The sequence below is a fragment of the Pseudonaja textilis genome, chromosome 8, assembly GCF_049901715.1.
Source record: "Pseudonaja textilis isolate UNSWEBS1 chromosome 8, rPseTex1.2, whole genome shotgun sequence".
NCBI lineage: Eukaryota > Metazoa > Chordata > Lepidosauria > Squamata > Elapidae > Pseudonaja > Pseudonaja textilis.
This window is the reverse complement of record NC_141997.1, coordinates 8,720,485-8,738,694: the sequence shown is the minus strand read 5'-3', so window position 1 is coordinate 8,738,694 and position 18,210 is coordinate 8,720,485. Positions and strand designations below refer to the sequence as shown.

Below are 18,210 nucleotides of genomic sequence, written 5' to 3'. Positions count from 1 at the left end.
CCTAGGGAGTATGCAAACAAGCACCTGTGTTTTAGACCCATGTTCCTCCTGGCTTCCTCCAGGAGGTGACAGGCGGGTGGACTCTCATGGTGATTAATGCTTCCCTACAGGAGGGATGGTACCCCAGCACTTTAAGGAGGCTGTGATTCACCCTCTTCTTAAGAAACCATCACTGGACTCCACCCAGTTAGTTAATTTCCAATCTGTCTCCAATCTCCCGTTTTTGGGGAAGGTGGTTGCGCAGAGGTTTCTCGATGATACGGATTATCTCGACCTCCTACCAGTCAGGATTCAGGCCTGGATTTGGGACATAAATGGCATTGGTTGCACTTTTGGATGATCTCTAGCAGGAGCGGGATGGGGGTAGTGCATCCATCCTTGCTCTACTTGACCTCTTGGCGGCTTTCAATACCATTGACCATGGGATTCTCCTAGGGTGGCTTCAGGGGATGGGAGTGGGAGGCCTGGTGCTGTCCTGGTTCACTTCCTCCCTATGCGGCCACTCTCAATCAGTGTTGATAGGAGGGGAGAGATCTAGCCCTCGCCCACTGCTTTGCAGGGTTCCACAGGGCTTACTCTCTCCGCTCCTGTTCAACATTTATATGAAGCCAGTGGGTGAGATCATCCGTCACCCTGGACTGAGGTATCACCAATATACTGATGATACTCAGCTGTATGTCTTGGCATGTGGTAAATTAATTTCTTGCTGTGTCCTCCCTCTCACAGTGCCTGGAGGCTGTTAGTGTCTAGATGGGGAGCAACAGGTTGAAACTAAACCCTTGCAAGGCCAAGTGGCTCTGGGTTTGGGGTCCGTTGGCTGAGGGAGAATTGCCACCTTTGGTTTTGGATGGGGTGGCACTACCTCAAACAGACCCTGAATGAGTCTAGGGGTTCCCTGGACTCATGACTCCTGCTCAAAGAGCAGGTGGTGGTCATGGCCAAGAGGGCCTTTGCGCAACTGTAGCTTGTTCACCAAGTTATGCCCTTTCCTGGACCAACAGTCCCTACTCACAGTCACTCATGCACTAGTCACTTTTTGTCTTGACTATTGCAACACACTCTACATGGTGCTCCCCTTGAAGAAGATCCATAAGCTCCAGTTGGTGCAATATGCCAAATTGGTTGCCAATTTGCTTCCAGGTGCAATTGAAGGTGCTTGTTGTCACCTTTAAAACTCTTCATGGCTTGGGACCAGATTCTCTAAGGGACTGTCTCTTGATGGTCACATCTACCCTACCCATCAGAGCAGGGAGGCAGGGAATGTTGTCGGTCCCATCCCCAAGGGAGATACACCTGGTGGGATCCAGAAGAAGGGCCTTCTCCATGGTGGCTCCAGAGATTACAATAGCCCCCACTCTTAATACTCTTCTTTCTCTCTCTCTCCCTCTCCCCCTCTCTCTTTCTCTATCTCTGAGCAGGGCAGGGGGTATAGAGTTGGCCCACCCACCCTGTCCTGGCTTATCTGAGGGCCCTTTAGCCAGGCCACCAGGCCAAACCCTCAACCCCCCACCCCATCCAGGGAAGCCACATCCCTTCACTAACCTGATTTCCATCTCCATTCTCTGCCAGCATGCACAGCAACTAAAGTAGTCTGTAGGTCTACAGCAAAAACAAATAGTTCAGACCTTCCAACTTCCATGAAAAAAGAAAGATCTCATGAGGCTGGACTGTTTTTTTTAACCATAGAGCAACAGATTACTTTAGTTGCTCTGCATGCAGTAATGGAGAACTGGGCCTGTGCATGTGCACATCTGTCAGTGACAGGGGCAGGACCCTTATAGTTTTCAGGATGGCCATGCAGGCTTGATTTGGCCTTATCACGGGCCACATTCAGCCCAAAGGCCTTGAGTTTGACACCCCTGATGTATTCCCTCAGTTCAGGCATCTCCCTTGAGGTCATGGAATACATCTTTGGTTTGGGTAGGTTAGCTTCTGGCACAAATTCCATGGCACAATCTGTGGGGCGATGAGATAGGAGGGCATTGCATTCTTCCTCATTAAAGACTTCTGCCAAGTCACAATACTCCTTGGGGATTTGGGGGCTTCCTAGGGGCGCCTCCATTATGGCGGCTTGGCTTTTACTTCCGCTGCAGGGTCGAGTGGGGAGAGGGGGCCTAATGCCAGCTTTAATTTTCGTCTTCCCAAGAAATGGTTGGACCCCATTTGTCTAGCCAGCCCAGCCCAGGATGATCGCCTCAGTCATTTTTGATGCCATCATGAACTGGATGAATTCCTAGTGGCGACACATCTCTAATCGCACTGGTTCAGTGATTGGCAATTAGTGACTTGTCAACTTGCTCAAAGCATATGGGACTGGCTAGCGGTGTCATTTGGATGCCTAGCTTCTGGCAGAGGGGAAGGCTGATCGGGCAGCGGGTGCAGCCTGTGTCAGTGATGGTCTCTATTTCCCCTTGGGCTCCTGTTCTGGGCACCACTATCCTTGATTTGATGACAAACAGATGGATGGCTCTACTTACTATCAGGTCATCCTCGCTCTTGTTGCTGCTGCCTCCAGTTGTCAGCGGTGGTACCTTTGGTAGGAGGGGGGACCTCGACAGCTTGGTGAGCAGCTTCGGAGCTACCCCCTGAATAGACTGGTCCCTCTGGGTAGGGAACGTAAAAGTCAGCTGGCTGAGAACTGCCATCACCTGTCCGGACTGTTGCTGCCACCCCACACTACCAAGTCTTAACTGGCCAAGTTTTTCTGGCAACTCTTCCATATTTCCACTCCCCAGACCCGCTGAGGTCCAAAGATCCCATCAACCTCCATCCAAGGGTTGTAGCCCCCTTCTTCCTTGTTGAGGCAGCATGGTGTTCTCCCGACGACTCCTGGAGCACCCCCCAGCCACCAATGTCTTCCTGTGCCCTGGGTAGCCGGCCACTTGGCATGGAACTTAGACTGGGTGCCCAACAGGCACTCCACGTCCACCACCAGGGCTGCTGCCCACTGGAGCAAGGGAAGAAATTACAGGCTCTAGGTAGCTCCTCCACTGTCTCCTCAGTCTTCCCCATCTTCCCTGAGTCTGCCTGCTGCCTGGTAGACCAGGTAAGCGGCTGGGGCTCAGGATCCTGGATAGTGGCTCCAGATGGAGCAAAAGTTTCCTTTTGAATTTTAGGAGAGTCGGTTTAATGTCAGGGTTCCAAGTAATAAATCCATGGCAAGCAAGACCGTGAGGCAATTGAATTCCTCAAAGGTTACTTTTACTGGAAATATCATATTGGCACATATCTGGTAAAAACCAACTCTGGAAACTCCCGCAGTGTTCACCTTATTAAAAGTAAAAGATTTTCTACTTTCCTTAAAACAATCACTGTGCAGTCCGACAACTGGGTGGCATCACTCCGACTTCTTCCAACCAGGTGTAAGAATGTCCTTGGTTCCCAAGAGAAAGTGTTTTGCTTTGGCTACAAAAATCCCTCTATCTTAAATTCCCCCTCCCTGACCCTCAGCTCCAGTGTGGCAACACTGAAGTGGACAAAATGTCTTCAGTCAAGACAGCTTCAGGGTTGACACACTGACATAAACTAACTGCTGTACAGACAGACCATCTTAAATTTCCAAACCAACTCAACTTTAACATTATTTAGTAACTTTTAAATAGCACTGAGTATATCAGCCAATGCAAGATTGTGCAACTTTCATCAATTCAAGGGGCCTATCAGGCTTTACATGACAGGCAAGAGATTACCTCCCAAAATAGATAGAACACAGAATTTGTGATAAAAGGGTGTTTTAGAAGTTGCAAATGATGACTGGGAGAATTGAAGCTCTTTTTGTCTTTTAATAATTTTCTAAATCAGAAAGCAAATGTATATCCCCTCCCTGGGCTGTGTTTGTTATACAAGGCACTGTGGGACTCATGTCACCCAGAAGCTACCTTTTTTTTTACAATTTTGCCTGTACTTCTAGAAATCAGTCCTCTCCATTACTATTTGTAGTTTCTTTACTTCTCCTAGCTTGCAGTGAATTCCAAAAACTCCAATTGTCCATGACCACTTAAAGATTGCAACCCAAATTATTGAATAATTGACAGTTTAGTGCGTAATGTCAATATCCAAAGTACTTTAGTGCTTAACAAAAATAAGGAAAGTAAGAAGGAGGGCAGGAGGAAAATAAAAAATGAGACACCATTATTTCCTACTTTCTGTCTTTCAGAGTCAACCTCTAAAATCCTTACGCAAGCTGTTGCATCTTTCTTCCTCCTCAAACCATTCAATTCCTTCTGAATCCCGATTCCAGCCTTTACCAAATCAGCCAGCTAAAACCTCTTTTTCTGAAGTCCGAATTCATCCTATGAGTCAAGCTTCTACTACCAGCAGCAACAACCTACGCCAAGAATCTCAATCAAAAGGCAGAGCAGCCCTCCAGATCCCAAGCCAGATGGAACCAAGCTGGCACGTTTCCCCAGGGAACAGAAGTACCAGTGAGACATCATCATACTCAGATCAGATAGCTTCGAAAAGTGGGCAAAATGGGCATACGTATAACCGAACAAACCGATCTCGAATGCCAAATCTGAATGATTTAAAGGAGACAGCTTTGTAATTCTATCCAAGAAAGTGATATTGCAGGGATTGACTGAGGGATATAGTGATGCCTGTGATTGGAGTAATGATTGTATTTGCAGCTTTACAAAAGAGTGTGCAATATGGAGTATGTGTAGCTACTACTACCACATCACTAGGGATTGTATAGTGAAATGAACTTTATAAATTGCCATTCACACGTTATAATAGCAAAAGAATGTGCAATTCAGGGAGAACAACTATTTGCCCTTTTCTCTCAGCTTACATTCCAGCTTAATATGCACATTTGTCTGAAAGCTATTTCGGCACTTTGGGGAATTTAAAAAAAATTAGATGTATGCCCTTTTAAAAAATATTGCTGCCTAAATTAAAAAAACTAGGGTTTATGTGATATATTTGTATTCTTAGTATGGTTTAAAGTCTTAGTTTATTTGTTTTTAAAACTTCCATATTTGATAAGATTTGTAATATTATTTATTATCTAATACCTTATTATTATATCACATTTTATGTTATAACGTTATTTGGAGCTATATGAAACATTGTGATGAAGTGAAAACAGCTATAGTAGTTTCTACAAAAATTAACATTTATTACATCAGGAATATTTTATTATAAATATATATGTGTGTGTGTGCGCGCGTATGTGTATGTGACTATATATATATTTATATAATAATTGTTTTTTTAAAAGATATTCATTTAAAGTATTGTTATGACACTATCTGCCATATTTTTATACACTTGTGATATGAAGTGCAGTATTATACTTAACAATAAAAGGGAACTAAATATGTATTGAAGTGTAACAATATGATTTTTACTCCCATCTAGATGCAGTGATATGGGCTGTTTCCACTGTTGATCTTCTGCTGATGAGAGGTTCATGATCTAATAAAAGGAATCAAGTGTGCTAAATTGCTTCTCCTTGTGGCTCTCATCCCCATCCTTCCTCCCTTTTCTGCTAATAAAAGCTTTTAAGAACTCAAAGAACCTTCTGTCAGTTGAACAACAACACTGAATACATCCCATTATAATGCCCCAAGTTAAACAGTTTTAAGATTTGCTGTAGACTTTTAGATTGGGTAATAGATTAAAAGCTTCAAACCATAAAAACATAAAATCACATGAACAATAGTGTTGCTTCCCGTAAATGTATATTTAGCTTTCCCGTTCGTATCAATGTGAAATAAGCATTTGAATAATGGAGGTAGACATCTAGTGTGCTTGCAATCTTCCACCCAGGAAATCCAACCCGTAGCAAGAAAGTAAAGCAGATGCTTGCTCTTCCATTTAATACATGGGGTGAAGACCAAAGAGCCACAGCAAGAGATGCCAGTGGCAAACCAAAGTTTGCATGACACAGCACTGTAAATCATGGCGTAAGGTTTTTAATTTAACATTGTCTCTGCACTTTGTTTGGAATAGTACTAAACAGAAAGTAAGATACAATACAGAAGTGAAAGAGAGACATTCGAACTTCCATTTTGTTTCTAAGGTTTTATAAAAAGATGATATTTAAGGGAAAAAAATCATTTCTAATGAAATTTAATCCCCCATATCACTTGTAAGAATAGTTCTGTGAACAAGTTTCACGCACCCAGTGTGTATGATGTTTTCTAATTTCTTATCAAAACTTAGGAATTTTTAAAATGGACTTCTAAATCTAGCTAATATTTATTTGCTTATAAGAAATACTCAGGAAATTATTCAGTATGGAGTTGGTCAGTGAAAAAAGAATGAAGACAATAGTGTCAGAACAATACATTTTAACTCTCAAATGTATACAATATATTATTGAATCAACTCCATAAAAATTGATCTGGACAGTATATAGTTGGTGATACTTATTAATAATAGATAACACAGATGAATGAAAAGATGTAATCTGGTAAATTTATGTATATTTTTTTTTAAAAAATGGTTATATTTCAAAGTTTTGATCACAGTATTGGCTCCATTAGATAATACAAAATTTTCAGTGGTGATTGTTGGTGTCTAGTTTGCTGTATAGAAAATAGACATTATAATAATATATAAAATTCATGGCTAATATCTGTGGAAAACACAGTGCAGACTACGACAGGGTGACTCAGGCAGTCAGTTATATTTGTTTAATTCATAGGGTGTCTTTTGTAATTTAATACACAGTCACCTCCTGTGTATGTTCCCAATATTTCTGGCTGCATAGCTGCATTTTCCAGAAAAAGAATTCCAGACTCAAATAGTGCTGTTTGAATGTGGCAAATAGTTTTTATTTGGCTTGTATGTAATTTACAGAGTAATACTTCTTACTTTGCTAGTAATTTGCACAATTTATAAGCCTACTTATCGCTCTTTTAATTCATAGATGTCTAACAGAAAACATTTAGTAGTAAATTAGATATACTGGACAATTGCTATTTGTACTACTAGATGTTTCAGGTAAGGATACCCTTCTTAAGCTTAAACTTGAGAATATGGTGAATTTTATTTTTGGGGTGTTCCATAAAGAAAATTATTTCTTTTAGTAATGTGTACATTCAGTTGTGTTAATAGAAGGAACATTTCAAAGGTCTTGCACTATATTTAATTTATGTATCCAAGCTTTGTAATATATGTTACATTTGTAAATATGCAAAGATGTCCCCCCCCAAAAAAAACCCCTCCTTATTGGTTAATGGAGATTTTTTAACATTATAAGAAAAGAAAAACCTATTATGCATTCAGCTATGATTAAGTGTGAGCTTTTTTCTTCACTGAGATTACATAAGTACATTGCTGTTCTCTGTACTTTTATAAGAATAGTGCAGCTAGTTTAGATGATTTGTGTTCTAATAGTATTGAAGGAGCAAAAGAATCTATTATAGTTGTGTATAACTGCACACTCTTCCCTGGAAGGTTTGTTGTATATTCTCTTTTTCCTAGAAAAAGAAAACAAAAAATGTTTGCACGTAATTTATTCAAAGCAGATTTTAAAAATGTCAAAAAGCTTTACTTAATAATTTTGCGAGAGTCCCCTTTTGCCAATGAAATGTATGGAAGCATGGCTGAACAGATTTTTAAAAGTAGAATTCTACTTTCTGGGTCTTGGGTACACTATTGAGAAATTTTGCATAATATTTCATTTATTTTCTAGTATAAACAATATTTTTCAAAATATTATTTTCCATCCCTTAATCTCATTTTCATTACATTTTAAATAATTAATAAGTTGGTAAAGGAATTATAATGGAATTGGCACTTTTGCCATTCCCTGAAAAACATTTAGTAGCTTTAACCTGGGCTGAGTTTAACAACTCAGTCCAGAAGAGTTGATGGTTTCTAGTGCTTAACATATTTTATATTTAATTTTATATATCACAAGGCTTCCCATTTCTCTGTTTCTAAATTCTCAAATATACTGAGCTCAGCTTTCCCTCTATTTCAATAGAAATTTTGGAAAACTAAGGTAAGTTGCATCCTTACAGAGAAAAATGTATTTAATATGTCATGTAATTTTAAAAATAAAACTCCTTTTTATTTCACATTCGTTCTCTTTTCTATTTCCCATTTTTCTCTATCATATCATCCAAAGAAACAGTATTTCATAACCCACACTGGTAACTTTCACATTGCCTTAAATATATTCATCTTTTATTTTTATGCTGCATATTTCAATTACAATTGACACTTCAATGGAATTTTGTTTCAAAATACCTTAAAATCAGGAGGAATAAATGTAAAAAAAAATCCCTTATTTATAAAACAATTTAAGTTTGCAAAAGGAATTGTCAGAAAAAGTATTTATTTGAAAGTATTTATGTGGAAATCATTTAGCATATATGATATAAGTGGTTCTGTGAGAAAAAAATGTCACTGACTTCTGCCTAAACATTCTTGATTAAGAATGTGACAATAAGGGTTGTTTTTTTTTAACTTGTTTTTTTGGTGTTTGTTGTAAATAATGTTATGTATGGTATTAAGAAACTTTTTCATGCAGTAAATTTCCTCAGAAGTGTTCTGAAGTTCTTTGTGCCAAATTTATATATTATATTTCATTGAGGAAGCCTTCATTGAGAAAGGCTTAGAAAAATGGGATATAATAATTTTCAAAACCTTTTATTTCCCTTATTTGCAGTGTTTAAAAGATAAATTAAACTCTGATATTATTCTCTATTCTAGAAGAAAGTGTCTCTATTTAAAAAAACATCTTCCATAAAAAAAATCTTCCATAAAAAACATAAAGCTGGCTTGTACATGAGAATTTGTAGCAAATTGCAACAAAAGCCATTCTTTTATCCTCTTGATAACTGATATTCAATAATTTTTAATAAAAAAGGGTTGTCTCTAAGACAAATGAACTTGATAATGACTCTTTATTTCCTACTATAGTTTCTTAATTTTACTGTTATGACCCTTATAATAAAAGAGCTTATCCTGCCATTCATATAAACTTTTAAAATATTGCATTACAGAGTTTCTAAAACTTCATGATGTAATTTATATTAGAGAATTAAAGGCTGGGGAGAGGAAGTCTGATGCTTATTCAAAGTAGTTAACTACTTTGGGATCCTGTTTTGTTTCTTTTTAAATCAATAGAAAAATGTTGAAACTATTCACCTCAAAATAGTCTTATGAACGATAAAAACTCCCATATGATACCCATTAAATTACCATTTTACTACTACTTCTGATAAATGTAAATCAAGTTTATACAGCCAGACATTTTTGTTAGATGACTGTTGCCAAATGTATAACTGAATGGTTTTAAATATCTGCTTTGACCAGGATGCTGTTAGCAAAACAACTTCCTTTTCTGATCAGTATGTCCATTCCTAGACATTAGCAATTTAAGACTTACTTCATTCTTTCTGTAATCTAAGAGTCCAGTAAAACTAGGTGCTTGCTACCGATACTGAATAGTGCTTCCAGTTCACTTTAAACCAGCTCAGCATATTTTCACATTGCTTAGATACTCCTTTATTTTACATTTATTTCAGTTGTTACGTTACTTGTTTTTTCTTCTTGGAAAATACAAAACTTTGAATCAATAGCTTTTAGCTCTAAGCAGACTTTCTTGTTTTAAGTCTCCAACTTTCCTTAAAAATAAATCTAATAAATAGTTTGGTGTAAAAATTATTTGCAAAATGTAATGCACAGATGGGCAATATTCATCTTTTTCTGAAAATGTAGAAAACATAACAATTTGTGAAAATACAATGTCCTGGGCAATCAAAGGTAATTCTAAAAGCAGAGAAAGGATTATTTCAGTTTTCTACAATTAAGCGTGTTCTAAATGTGTTAGATCAGGGGTCCCCAACCCACAGTCTATGAACCGGCACTAGGCCACAGCATGCCAGAAACTCGACCACACAAATAAGTGAAGCCCCATCTACAGGATGCAGGCAGCATACACCTCCAGTCCACAGAAAAACCTCTCTCTGTGGAACTGGCCCCTAGTGCCCAAAAGGTTGGGGACCGCTGTGCTAGACTATAGTTGATAGAATTCCCAACCAGCATACCCATTCTGACTGGAAATAGTGGGAAAGCATTCTATTATAACTATACAACACCAGGTTGAAAAAGAGTGCATTACATTAATGTGTTTTAGCAGAGAAGGCTTTCTAATATTTAATTGCATTTGATACTGGTTCTCAGGTGATTGGAAGTCTCTCACTTTTGCTACCTCTGTTTTAGACAAATTATTGTGATAGTAGCAAATAATTCACTTAATGCAATTTGATGACTTAGTTTAAAATACTTTAGGAAATACAAAAATGCCAAGTAATTATCTGCAAGAAAAAAGAGCTTTGGCTCACTATTAATGTATCTGGAAATATAGAAGTGCTTAAATTTTCATGTCAAAATACTTGCTAAGATGTATTGAATAAAATTGGGAGAATAATTATTTTTGAACACCTTTATGGCTTTATGATACCATCCACTTATGAAAGTAGCTTTTCAGTTTTATGTGGTTAAAATTACATATTTATTATTTCTTTTTTAGAGAATCTCAGACGCACTAACTGAAAATCTGTCCTGCTTTCTTTTAGTAGAAATACTATGTAAATCATTGCATTAAAACTAACTACAGATATGTTGAATATTTGGAAAAAAATCATACTATGTTAATAAGCCAGCTGCAAATCTTTATGGAACACACCATATCATATTGTAGTTGCATCATAATGGATTGTTTTCAGGCATGCATTCCATTTTTAATTCCTGTATAATTTTTATTATTTTTGTAATAATAAAGGGATAAATTATTCTGTGTTTAACTTTCACTTATCAGCATGGGGATTTTTCATTTTTACTGAGCACAATGTATTTTTGAATGGGCCTGCCAAAATATGCCTTTAATAAAAATGCAGGTTTGCACTAGAAAAGTGAGATTGTCATCCCTACCGTCCTTATTGCATTCCATGCATCTGTTTTCTTTCATTTCTGATCATTTGATCCCTTCTTTTCTGATTTTAGGCATTTTAATGTAAGTGATTACAATGTATAAATGAACGTCCTAAAAATAGCCTGGAATGACTTGTGTTCAGATAATAGGAGTTACTTTTTGTCCAGTGTAAATAAAATAGGACATACTTGGGGAATGTAAGCAGCATGCTCTCGTCATTTTTACATCTCTTCATATGTGTTAAATTTGAGAGTCAGTATTATGGAGCCAAAGACCGAAGAGGTAAGATTGAAATTCATTTTCAGTCAATGGAAGCCAATAGGGTGATTTGGGGCCATTTATGTTCTGTCAGCTGGTGAGCAAAGATCACTAGAAAAATTCTTGATCTTTTTTTCTGTATTTCATCTTTACTACGTCATCTTTACAATTGAATATTTATTAATTTATCAAAGTCTTAGATTGCCAAGAACACTGCCCAGATGGATTGTGACATATAGAAAATCATGTACTTTTGCTAGTTGTTGGGTTTTGGTTTTTGTTTTGCGGTCCAAGTTTTTTATTTATTTATATATATAAACATTTTGAATACACTGTATTGTCTGGGCATATCATTTTACAAAAGAAAAGGGGGTGGGGAAACAAAGAGTAGCATATATGCTAATAACAATGGTAGTGGTACAACAGAATGATTTTGACCAAACTTATACTTACGTTAGCTTATTTATAATCCTCCTGATTAGATTGTCATAGTTATAAACCATGTTTATGTTTAATTTATACGTAGCAATAATCTTTCTTCATCTAATTTCTACCTCTTAGCTCTAACAGCTCATAAAATCTATTCCACGCTAAGTAATCTTCTGAATCTCCTTTATCTTTTATTGTCAATGTCGATCTATTCATCTCTGCACAGTCCAATATTTTCTGAATTTATATCATCATCTGATGGAGTGTTCTCATTTTTCCAATAATTTGCAAATACTTTTCTTGCTGCTGTCAATACATGTAAAATTAAGTATATACTCCCTTTATTATAGCTTTCTGGTATTATACCTAACAAAAATATTTCTGGTTTCAAATCTATATGCTACTTAATCATCTTGGGCTGCTACTGGTTCACACTGGTTCAGGCAAACCAGATGCTAATTTTACATCTGGTTTTCTAAACTGGTAGTTGCAATGACTGGCTGGCCCCGGCCACCCCACCCCTCCCAGGAGTCTCCACACAGCCCATTTTGAATTCCATGGCCTCCGGAGAGCCTCCTGAACCTGGAGAGGCCATTTTCGTCCTCCTGGAGGATTGAGGAAAGCCTCCAGAGCCCAGGGAGGATGAAAAATGGGCCTCCCAGAAGGCTGGAAATGGGCCCGTTTCTGGCCTCCACAGAGCCACCGGAGCCAGGGGAGGGGGTTTTCACCCTCCCGGAGGCTTGAAGAAACCTTCCGGAGCCTGGTGAGGGTGGAACCATCCCTCCCACCGTGGTGCAGGAGGCTGACTAGGCCATGGCCATACCCACACAGCAACTGGGCAGAGAACTGGTTGTTAGCCCACCCCTGCACATATGTATTTTCATCCAATATTTTCTTGCTTTCATACATGTCCATCACATATGATAATAAGTACCTGGAGTCTGATTACACTTCCAATATTTGGTGGACATGTTATTAAATATTTTTGCTAGTCTTGCCAGTGGCAAGTGCTACCTATAAAACATTTCAGAGATTTTTCTTATATCCAGTAGCCATTGTCAATTTGTAGTTCCTATCCCAAAGTTTTTGCCATTTGTCTAATTCTATAGTATAACCAAAGTTTTTGCCCATACTATCATTGTTTCTTTAACTTGTTTTTCTTCCATTTTAAAGCTTAATAAATAATTATATATATTTTAATCAGTTTTTCATCTGTCCCTAATAACATCTTGTCAAGTGCTGTTGGTTCTTTATAAAAACCCCATGTTTTCACATTTTTCTTGTGTCTCAATGTATTTGCAGGTGTGGCCACCAAGCTAAGTCCACCCCTTGGTTTTGTAATTCCTGTCTAGTTTTAAATTCACCATTCTCATTTAAAATATCTTTATAAAATACATTTTTTCCAGGTTAGTAAGATTTGGATATATCAATGCTTCCATTGTAGAAAGCCAGACTGGTATTTTCCTATAATTTTGTAGTTTGATTTTTTCCCCCATACCAAACGTAAAGCATCCCTCATATAGTATCTTTGAAAATATCTATATTCAGTACTACTTCTATACCATAGAAAGGTATTCCATCCTAATTGAAGATCGTGTCCTTCCAATAATAATAATAATAATCTATGTCTCAAATTTATCCATTCTTTTACCCATGTAAGTATAGATGCCTGATTATATACCTCCCAATCTGCTAGCCCAAAACCCCCATTGCTTTTAGATTCCTGTAACATCTTCCAATTTTATTCTTGCTTTTTTCTCTTGCCAAATATTCTTCACGATTGTTTTATTTAATTCTTCAAAATATTTTTTCCCTAGTTTTATTGGTATTGTTTGAAATAAATAAAGGAACTTCGGTAATATATTCATTTTTATATATTGTACTTTTGCTCGTTGACTTTGGTTTCATCTTGCTTATGGCAAGTCTAGACTTAATTATGAATTTTAGTTGAAAAGTAAAAATAATCTTATGCATGACTAACGCATGTTGTATAATGCACAGAGAATATGGGCTGATTCCTTCTGTTCCTTCTCTTATGTCACAACCTCCATATACTGAGTGGGATGTTTGAACTCTATAGTGAAAGCATTTTTTCCATACATTTCATTCCCCATGTCAGGGAAAACATCAGCAGGGGCATGTTCTGACCCAGGCTTAGCAGAACCAAGAAACAGACTCCTTGTGCCAAAAAACCCTTCTTTATTTAGTTACTGTGAATTCATAGCATTCACACACAGAAAAATCCCGACAATCCTTCCGAGGGTTAAGTGCAAGAACAGAGTTTATCCGTCCTTGGATAATTGGCAGGCTTCCTGTAAATTAATTCCTGGCAAGGAATCTCTGAGGTACGAACCACGATAAGCAAATCTTCCCCGAGAAATGTAACCTATTGTCCTCTACAACCACCACTCCCCTTTTGCTTTTATTTATTCCCCAGGGAGGGGCCATTTAGCATCTATATGTGCCTTACTTTCTGAGTCAGCCCCTGTTGCTTAGTTGTTCTCCTCCCCTGACAGCTCTACAGATGCACATCTGGAACAGGCTCCAGCTGTACTTCCCCGCTTATCTCCAACTCCCAAGGCAGCTGGGAAACATTGGACAGCCCTGGCCCTATCTCCTTCTGATGCAGAGCATCCATCTGAGCCTTCCCCAGACTCCAGGACTGGCCCAAGTTCTTCCCCAACCTCCTCATTGTCCGAGTCTGCTGGCAGCTGGTGGGCCACAATAGGGCAGTACTTTATTATTTACACAGAAATGGAAATTAAGGCTACATTTGTCCTAAAGAATTAAGTGATGTTGGTTTACAGTATAAACGCCTGCATTTGATATCATCCAATTCAAGATACTTGAAGATATTTGTTTGTTAAATGTATTTGCTGACTATCTCACGGTAAGGCTACAGGTGGCTTACAATAAAAAAGAAGAAAAATGAAAGACATGTAAACAGAACAGAAGTGAAATAATAGAACAATAAAATAATGACAAAGGAACACAATGAGAATAAATGCATCAATATGATAATGGATGGATGGTGAGCTGAGAGTAAGGGGATGTAGTTTGCCATCTAGCAGCCACCTCCAACGTGAAACTCCCCCATTTGGTTCCCCTATTTGATATGAATATTGCTTCCGAATTTTGTCTATTCGTATGACTTAGGTCTTGCCATTTTGTGAAATGCTCTACTGAACTTAACAGAATCATTCTAACCTTTCCAGGTCAGGGAATTGCAAAATGTATCCAGCATAATCTAATGCTTCACATGTATTCTAAGATCTTCCTTGAAGGTGAAGCAAGGGGAAGAAGTGTGATTAGATTGACCTCAATCCCTAGTGCCTATGAATTCCTATTAATCTAGCTATAATTACATCCAAAGTTTTCATTTCTTTCATCATAGCTACTCTTTCTTATTCATTATATTTGCAAATGGGGTGCTCTTTTATTTGGAAATGGTTTATGCACTTGAATAGACTCAAGATCATATACTCTCATTTCTCAATTATTCCCATTTGGTGGAAACAGAAACCAGTACAAGCTTTTATCAACAGGCTGAGATTCCTTATTTTTATATAACAACAGTTGTCTCCATAAATATTTATTTTAATCTAAATTTATATATATCTGATAACCATCAGAAAGCACACAATTATTGAAAGCAAAAATAGCAGTTAATACAAGGTGAAGCAAAAAGTCTAAAATTTCCTAAAACTGAATGTGAAAGGAACATTTTGAATTCCTCCTTGATTTTGGGGGGAAAATGAGGGTTTTTGAAAGGCTACTTCAAAGAAAAATTATTTATTTTAGAAGAAAATGTGATTTATTCCCTGGTTTTGCTGCCATCAATGGAGATGCTGGGGAAGGATTTGGGTCAATGACTTGTCTGGAGAAGCTTGTGTTATATTATTTAAATTCAGTCACCTTAAATTTAGTGTAAAATGTTAAGAGTTATATTCTCTTAGTGCAGTACATCGTCCTATGGATATTCAGAATGCATTTGCCTTACTTTGATCATAAATTATTAGCAGCTTAAAATAATATTGGGATGAATCACAATTACCAAGTGGCATTTGATTGACAACAGGAGCAAAGAAGGCCATGCAGTTTGGCGTGTGAACGTCCGTCATAGAGTATATTTCATTTTTCAATAATGTATTCCCCAAAGTGGATGAACTGAAGACAAAAATTCATTTAGCTTTTAAAGTATAAATAACGTATTTTATTTAATTACTCATTTAATAATATACTCAACCACATTCAAAATTCCAATTCAGACTTTTTACAGATGCAGCCATAATGTTCTGTGAAGATTAGTCTCTGGATTAAATGGACCTTGGGTGTTTTACATTATTCTGCATAGACCACATTCTGATCTGTTTTGTTTTGCTTTTAGAAAAATACTGATTAACATTGTTCAATATTGACTGAATATCCCAGTTCTCACATGCACTGGGTGCATCTTCTTTTTCGTGTGCATTTTTATTTAAAATTTATTTTGATTTTATATATCAAATTTGGAGACTGTTCATCTTATTCACAGAGTGACTATAGATGGCATTACTGAATAATGACATTTTTCATTGTACTTTAGTTCATTGACCATAAATTTAGAGACAGATACATTTTTCCAGATTATAATAAATAACACTTTGAGATAGTTCTACCTGAATAAAATTTATGAGTTAAATATCAGATTTTGAAATACTCTCATTTCCAGTTCAACCAGTTCAAGATGTTCAACCACAGTGCATAAGTATCAGTGTATAGATATGCATCCAAATGCAATTCCACACTGGCATTGTTGAAAATGAGCACTAGCTTCCACACGTACGCACGCACGCACAAACATAGCCCATTCTGTTTTATCATACATCCTATCGGGCTCTACACCTTATCGATGTCCCAGAGCCCGACATTATGGCTGGAAGCTTAGCAGAGCTGAACAGCCTGTCCAACATCGTAGCTGTGGCACTGAAAGGGAATGTGCTGCCAATGACGTTGATCGCAGTGTCGGCGTTGGGGAGAGGAAGTGCTGCCGTTTCACAACCTTGAAGCCCGACGATAGAGAGGGAAGCCCCACGGTCTTGTCGGCTTCGGGGAGAGGAGGTGCTGCCGCTTCGCAGCCTCGGAGCCCAGCTTTACAAAAGAAAGCCTCCCAGACTTGTCAGCTTTGACACAGCGTTGACTCTGGTGCGGGGGTGTTATGATGCCGGCTTTTAGGGAGGGTGTCGGCCGGGCCGGCTGTGAATGGATCTGGGCGGATTGTTACTTGCTGTTTGTAATGTTAAGGGGAGGCATGCAGAAGGGAGGGGTGTAGGATTGAAGTAGGCATGGGTTAATTAGGCACGGGGTGGTGGCGTGGATAATTAGGTAATGGGAGGAGTAGGGAAGAAGCGGATGTTAGGTAATTAGGTAGGGATGGATAAAACAGTGTTGGGAGTTAACCACCATCAACACTGACTTTTCATGGACATCTGTTGTTGCAGCTCTTAGCCATGATTGGGAGTACAGCAATAAACTCTACAATTTCAACTCTACAAGTGTGAGTAACATGGTTTATCGATTGAAGTATCCAGTTCTTGGAAGAAATCGACACATCCATTCATGGAACTTCTTTAGAACCTGGCCAGTTTGGGGATAAAGCCCAGAATCTATATCATCATCTTTAAAGAAGTCATTCCATCACAGATGAGCAGATCAAGGTTCCCAATAAAAGTTACATGCAGTCAATAGCTACTTAGCATGGCAGATTAATTGCGTTTATCTGTAAACCACCTTTTCAGTAGGTATGTAAGAAACAGTTCACTAAATCTTTGCAAAATGCAAAACAAATAACAAAAAATAAAAATAATATAAATCAGCTCACCATTAAAAAGGCCACGTTTCCAGCTACAAGAATCAAATATTCTAGATGATTTTGAACTCTGTTTAAAAAAATAAAAAATACTCAAACAAAGCAAAATACCAAGAGAGCAAAGTAATAAGATAACGAATAGTAGTTCATTTTCAAAGTAAATATTCTTTATGTGGTTGCATCCATTTTTGAGTTTTAATTATAGAATGGGCAAAAATTTCATCAGACTATGGTAGGTGATAATACTGTTAGTCCACATCTCTGTTTTAAAGATCACAGTGTCCATCATATTGATCAAGTTGTCATTTATTGCTACATCTTTCTTTAGACCTGATGTTTTGAGGGTTATATTTTATCCATAAGTGCTACTTTAATACTAGTAGGTTTTTAAAAAATTGTATTGGAATTTTAAATCTCTTACCCCCTCCAGATTTTATTAACTTAAGAAATTTCATTTGCACTTTTTCAAGGCTAGAAATCAAGTTTCATTACTCCTATTGTCTTTTCTTACATTTTCCTTGTTTTAAACAAAGGAATTAGATATATGTTGGGATTCTTTAACAGGTTTATCATGCTGAGGAACTTCCCCCCATTGCTGATTGTTTTGATTTGCAACTTTCAATAACATCGTTTATTTTTATTTATTGATATGATGCATATTTCAGTTCTTTCCACCTTACCTATGAAAAATACATTATGGTAAGTTGTTTAATCAGAAATGAGACCAAAACTAAATTTCTAGAAGTTTTCTACATCTGTAGGGTTTTTGTTGTTGTTG

The 18,210-nt window shown here is 37.5% G+C and overlaps 1 protein-coding gene across 7 annotated transcripts in view; it reads left to right on the top strand.

Moving 5' to 3' along the window:
- The window catches only part of CDKL5 (cyclin dependent kinase like 5), a 110,743-nt gene extending 99,974 nt beyond the window's left edge, over positions 1-10,769 (top strand). For all 7 annotated transcript variants that reach the window (XM_087938270.1, XM_087938274.1, XM_087938275.1 and 4 more), the window contains one exon: positions 4,157-10,769. In XM_087938270.1, the coding sequence (XP_087794396.1) occupies positions 4,157-4,546 (390 nt within the window). In that variant the 3' untranslated portion in view covers positions 4,547-10,769. The remainder of the gene's footprint in view (positions 1-4,156) is intronic.
- Positions 10,770-18,210: the final 7,441 nt, after the last annotated feature.